General features: G+C 42.1%; 1 protein-coding gene and 1 non-coding gene across 2 annotated transcripts; one reads left to right on the forward strand and one right to left on the reverse strand.

The window, feature by feature from the left end:
- The first annotated feature begins 3,726 nt into the window (after positions 1–3,726).
- Positions 3,727–4,836, forward strand: LOC133805537 (uncharacterized). Its single transcript, XM_062243721.1, has one exon. It carries the CDS (start codon positions 3,727–3,729, stop codon positions 4,834–4,836), a length of 1,110 nt encoding a protein of 369 aa, XP_062099705.1.
- LOC133807569 (small nucleolar RNA R71) lies at positions 4,135–4,241 on the reverse strand. Its single transcript, XR_009879475.1, has one exon. It is a non-coding gene; the product is annotated as a small nucleolar RNA R71 (small nucleolar RNA).
- Positions 4,837–6,385: the final 1,549 nt, after the last annotated feature.

Consider the following 6,385-nt stretch of genomic DNA (forward strand, 5'->3'; position numbering starts at 1 on the left):
ATTGAGAGCCTTAAGCGGTACAATCCCTAAACAACTATGGCCGCGAATGATCAAAATATTCCTGAAGAAAACTATCCACGACACCATGGGAAGCAGCCTATGGTAAATCCAGAAACTGAAGAGAGAAGCGAGTCCTTCGATTCTTGGGGGCCTCCAGCACCTCCGGCCCTAAGGGATGATGAGGACATGTACTATAATTCTGAACAGTACGTCCCCATTGTGGAACTTGAAAACCGACAGTTGAGAAAACAGTTGGCTGAGGCCAATAACCGAAACGAGGAATTAACTACGTTAGCCGCGGAGGCCCAGGTGGCTTAGCCCCCACCTCCGCGTGAGAACCAAGCCCCACCTCCGCGGGACGTGCATGTTCCTCCCCGCAGGCCTCGTGGGCGACCTCGGAAAAATGCTGCCACAAGGAGACCGGAGCAACCTCCGCCACCGGCGGAGCAACCTGCTCCCTCGAGACCCCGAAGAAGTACTCGGGTTAAGGCTCCGATTAACTCAACTACGGGGGTACCAGCGAAAATTGGGAATAATCGAGCCCCTGCAGAGGCTCGGACTCAGATTCCTAGTAACACGCAAAATGTTACCGAGCCAACACGGGCGAATTCAGGACCGTCCAGGCCCTGAAATGGGTGGCTCGGGATGTAGAGGAGTCGGGATGAGGATTATGATGAGGAGCTCAAACCATTCGCTCCCCATATTTCCAACACTCTGTTTCCTCAAGGGTTTCGAATTCCTCATGTCCGGCCTTTTGAAGGGAAGTCCGACCCGTACGGCCATCTGAGTACATTTAACACCATAATGAGAGCAAGTAATGTGGGTTACGAGCTCAGATGCATGTTATTTCCAACATCGCTTACAGGACCAGCAAAAAGCCGGTTTAAGAAATATAAAAGACATTCAATCACTTCTTGGGATCAGCTATCAAAGGATTTCAAGAAACAGTTTAGAGCCATGATTGGGGTAAGACCCGAGGCATCAACTCTGACCAACGTTCGGCAACAGCCAGGCGAAACGTTGAAAAGCTACCTTACGAGGTTTAATCTGGAGGTTGCCCGAGCTCGAAATGTGGATGACAGCGGTCATCTAATGGCTATCCAAGCTAGGGTAATGCCGGGAAGTCCTCTCTGGGACAATATGCAGAGAAAACTTGTGAGGTCCATAACCGAGTTTAATAGGCGAGCTCAGAGGTTTGTCAATGTAGAGGAGGCGAGGTCAACACTGAATATGACTTCTCAGCCCATAACTACAATGATAAACGTAAAATCTGCCTCGACCTCGGTGGACCCACCAGCTTCAAAGCCTCCTACGGAAAACCCTTCCAAAAGGAAGAAGAACGAAGGAAGTAACCCCAAGGCAGAAGGGGGAAAGAAAAAGAAGGGGGAAAGGTATTTCTCCGTGTACAAAGTGTACACCGAGCTCAACGAGTCTCGGGAGAATATATACCTGGCTAATGAAAACCAGGTCCCTTTCAGGCGTCCAGACCCCATGAGAAATCAAAAGTCCAAGAGGGACTCCAGCAAGTACTGTCGATTTCACAGAGACACTGGGCACACTACTAATGAATGCAGGCAGTTGAAGGATGAGATCGAAGGACTGATCTCGAGAGGATATTTTAGACAATATGTCAAAAACTAGAGTAACAATCAGGCTTCTACTAGCCAGAGGGCAGCTGCGCCATAACCTGCTCAAAATAATAATTCCCGAGCAAGAGAAGAAGATAGGCCCCCTCCAATTGATGGAGAAGACGTGATAACCATCTTGGGCGGGCCTCATCTCGCAGGGACGGGCAGGAATGCCCAAAAGCGGTATGTGAATGAGCTAAAAACTGGGGACGGGTCCCCCTATGAACCCGAACCTAGAGCTCCAAAGTGCCAAAAGATTGAATCTCAGCCGATAACCTTTACCGAGGACGATGCGTCCCATGTTCAGTTTCCCCACAATGACCCACTGGTCATCACTCTCCAGCTCGCGAATAAGAGAGTTCACCGAGTTCTCATAGACAATGGGAACTCAGTGAACATTCTCTATAAGGCCACCTTTGAAAAGATGGGACTCGCGCTTCGAGACCTAAAAGCCTGTGCAACGACCCTGTACGATTTTTCAGGAGAGGGGATTGCCTGTATGGGGTCCATTGAACTCCCGGTAACCTTGGGAGACTACCCAGTCTCAGCAACCAAGATGATGGAGTTTGTAGTAGTGGACCTGCTGATGAATGAGTTTTAGACTCATTTATCTATGTGTTTTTTTAGGAAAAATATTAGGTGTTTGTTTTGTTTTGTTCTATTTTACGTTTGTTTTTGTATGTTTTCAGGTGTCGAAGGGCTTAGGTGACTTAGGTGTGGAAACATGGTGGAAAAATCGACAAAATGACAAAAAATGGTGGAAAACTGTGTTTCGGAGCACTTCCTGCGACTGCAAGAAGTGTGTCTTGCGGCCGCAACTCCAGAGAAGTTTTTGCATTTCTAGAGCATTCCTGCGACCGCAGGAATGACATCCTGCAACCGCAGGATATGTCTACAAATGAGAAAAACACAGATTTTTAATTAAGGGTGTTTTGGTCCTTTCATGTTTAAAAAATCACTAATTAGGTTTAAATTACGATTAAGGAGAGGAAAGGAGACACTTTTTGATATCTGGACTGGGAGAAGAGGCTTAGGAGGCTTTGGATGAAGATTGGATTGATCATCTAGAGTTCTTTTCTTTTTAGTTTTAGTTTATGTTAATTTCATGTTTATGGATTTCTTAATGATAAACATGAACTAAATTTCTGTTTAGGTTTTCTAATTGACTCTCTTGAAACTCTATTATGATTTAATGCATTTATCTATTTCTTCTTCATCTGAAATCTATTCAATTTGTGTTTATTGTGTATGTGATTGATTGATCAACTTTTACATACGAATTATGAATTTGAATCAAAATCTGAAAAGTGAGATTTGAATATGCTAAAATTTAATAGACATAGATTTCAATTTAGAACGAGACTATTAAATTGGTTTATGTGATTTCTGGTTGTATTCATTGCTTCCTATTGTTTGAATTGACCATAGAAATATAGGGAATTCACATTAGGTTGAGTTTTCAATTTCTTAACTCGAATAGTTAACACTTTTGCATGCATATCATTTCAGTGAGAAGAGTTTCAGTAGTAATTGAATTAAAGATTAATAGAGTGGATAGTAGAGAAGATTATGATTCCTAATTGTTTTACAGTGAATTTAATCCTTGTGTTTTTGTTATTATTTGATTTCTGCAATTTTCATTTATTTCTGTTTTCTTGTTTTCAAAACTCACAAATCTAGTTTTCATTCGTCAAATAGAAACTAAAAATTAATTATTTGGTAATTGATAAATCAATCTCCGTGGGAACGATATCAGTCTTACCGAAATAAACTACAAAAGCAATTACGTATACTTGCGTAGCTTTAAATTTCGCAACAAGTTTTTGGCGCCGTTGCCGGGGACTGAAAAATTATCAATATTAAAATAGTTAATTTTATTTCTAATTTGGATGTTTTTTTTTACATAATTTCTAATTTGTTTGGCTGCAGTTGTTCTTTATCTCAGGTATTCTCCTTATATGCGCAGTAGAAGGGGAGTTGACAGTCAAAGTCCAATTAATCTTGAGATTGAGAAAGAGTACAAGCGAAACAGAAAAAACAAGAGGGTTGAAAGTTCCACTGTTGTTACAGCAGTTATTAATAAAACAGTGTGGAAAACATGAGCGGGGGAGCACCACAAAATCATAATCCTACCCGTCAAAGAGCTCTACGGGACTATGTACTCCCTACTATCACAGGGGTACACTTGTGCATTCGTCCTCCAGCAGTAGAGGAAAATAATTTTGAGATCAAGCCTGCTATATTCCAGATGGTCCAGACTGCTGTTCAATTTAGTGGCCTCCCCACTGAAGACCCCAATATGCACATAGCCAATTTCCTGGAGTTGTGTGCTACTTTCAAAATGAATGGGGTGAGTGATGATGCCATTAGATTGCATTTGTTCCCATTCTCACTACGGGAGCGAGCGAAAAGCTGGCTGAATTCACTTGAGGCCAATACTATCACCACTTGGGATGCTCTAGCTCAGAAGTTTTTAGCGAAGTTCTTTCCACCTGCTAAGGCTGCTAAACTGAGAGGGGAGATCAATAAATTTTCTCAATTTGAGGGAGAATCCTTGTATGATGCTTGGGAGAGGTTCAAGGACTTAATCAGAAAATGTCCCCACCACGGTATTGAGAAGTGGATGTTAGTCCACAACTTTTACAATGGTTTGTGCGGTACCACTCGCACAATCATTGATGCAGCAGCGGGAGGAGCGTTTATGAGCAAAAGTGCTAATGAAGCTTATGAACTCTTAAAGGAAATGGCCACTAATAATTACCAATGGCCAAGTGAACGAGCGGGCAGTAATAACAAGGTTGCAGGGGTTCATGAATTAGATGCAATCACAACCTTAACTGCTCAAGTTGCATCTCTAACTAAGCAGTTGCAACAAAATACCATGTCTGCCCAGGTTGTGCAAGCCCAAGTAATGTGTGAATTGTGTGGCGGGTCTCATCCTTTTGACCAGTGCCAAGCTGTTTTAGATCCCAACAATGTTCCATTAGATCAAGCTCAAGTTCAGGTAGTGGGTAGTTTTCAGAGGCCCTACAATAACCCTTACTCTAACTCATATAATCCGGGGTGGAGAAACCATCCTAACTTTTCCTGGAAAAATAATCAAGGACAACAACAACCGTTTCAACCACCGTATCAGCGGCCTATGACTCAAGCTCCACCACAAGCATCAACCTCTCAACAACCTGGGCCGCCAGCTCCTACAGAATAGCCTAGTGAATTACAGGCTGCCCTATTGACTCTCACCAATACTCAAACTCAGTTTATGACTGAGACTAGATCTTCCATCAGAAATTTGGAGATGCAAGTGGGGCAGTTGGCCAATATGTTGAATACTAGGCCTCAAGGGAATTTGCCTAGCAATACTGTGGTAAATCCTAAGGAGCAATGTCAAGCTATCATCTTGAGGAGCGGGAAAGAAATTGAGGGTCCTTCTCTTAAGGGGACTCAAGAAAAAAAGGCAGAGGAAGAGGAGAGTTATGAAAAAGTTGAGTCCCAAGTGAAGAAAAAGGTTACTGAAGATCTTACAACCCAAGAGAAGATTCATCCGGTAGTTGTTGATTCTAATGTCAAAATCTTGTATCCACAACGACTCCGGAAGAGTTCTCTTGACAAACAATTCTCAAAGTTTCTGGAGGTGTTTAAAAAGCTTCACATTAACATCCCATTTGTTGAGGCTTTGGAGCAAATGCCGAGTTATGTGAAATTCATGAAGGAGATTCTGTCCAAGAAGAGGAAGATGGAGGATTATGAGACGGTGGCGCTCACTGAAGAGTGCAGTGCCATTCTGCAAAGGAAGCTTCCTCAGAAACTAAGAGATCCTGGGAGTTTCATAATACCCTGCACTATTGGGAATTTTGAGAGCATGAATGCTCTATGTGATTTGGGGGCGAGCATTAACCTAATGCCGCTTTCTGTTTTCAGAAGATTGAAGCTTGGGGAAGCAAGACCTACAACAGTGACTCTTCAGTTGGCAGACAGATCAATAACACATCCTCGGGGTATTATTGAAGATGTTCTAGTAAAAGTGGACAAGTTCATCTTCCCAGCAGACTTTATTGTACTTGATATGGAGGAGGATGCCAACGTCCCAATCATTCTTGGAAGGCCATTCTTAGCCACAGGACGAGCTTTAATCGACGTATAAAAGGGGGAGTTACGGTTGCGAGTCCAAAATGAGGAAATAAGTTTTAATGTCTTTGCAACAACTGAAATTCCTACATGTTGTAGAGTTGATGTGGTGAATGATTGTCAAGAATCAATTGGTAAAAAGAAGAAGAAGACCAAAGAACAATTTCGAACAGTTCGACGTCGTATGAAAAGATTATTGTGTGGCAAGTTTGAAGGTTTCGATGACATTGGGGATAATTTCAATATTCTCAACAATAGAAGGGAATTCTCCTCGTATGACACGATGGCTCTCAAGGATGCAAGGGGTGGACTTGACCCGAGTTGAAGTTTAACAAAGGAAGTGAGCGTCCAGTTGGAGACGTTAAATAAAGCTCCATTGGGAGGCATCCCAAGTTCATTTAAATTTATTTAAGTTTGTTAAGTTTTTAAACTATTTTAGTTGAGACAATTTTTATTTTTTTTAGTTAGTTTTTGTTTAATTTTAATTTTCTTGTAAATATTGTTGATTATGGAATCGTGAAATACGTGAAAAAAATAGAAAAATGATGAAAAAAATGGAAAGAAAAAAAAAGCGCAGAACCAATATGCCTACAACCAAGCCTTCGCCACTCATTTTGGCATTGGCACTA

Source organism: Humulus lupulus, chromosome X (genome assembly GCF_963169125.1).
Source record: "Humulus lupulus chromosome X, drHumLupu1.1, whole genome shotgun sequence".
NCBI lineage: Eukaryota > Viridiplantae > Streptophyta > Magnoliopsida > Rosales > Cannabaceae > Humulus > Humulus lupulus.

Bases quoted from the DNA above. Each gene is read 5' to 3' on its own strand.
- LOC133805537 (XM_062243721.1), top strand. From the start codon at position 3,727: ATGAGCGGGGGAGCACCACAAAATCATAATCCTACCCGTCAAAGAGCT.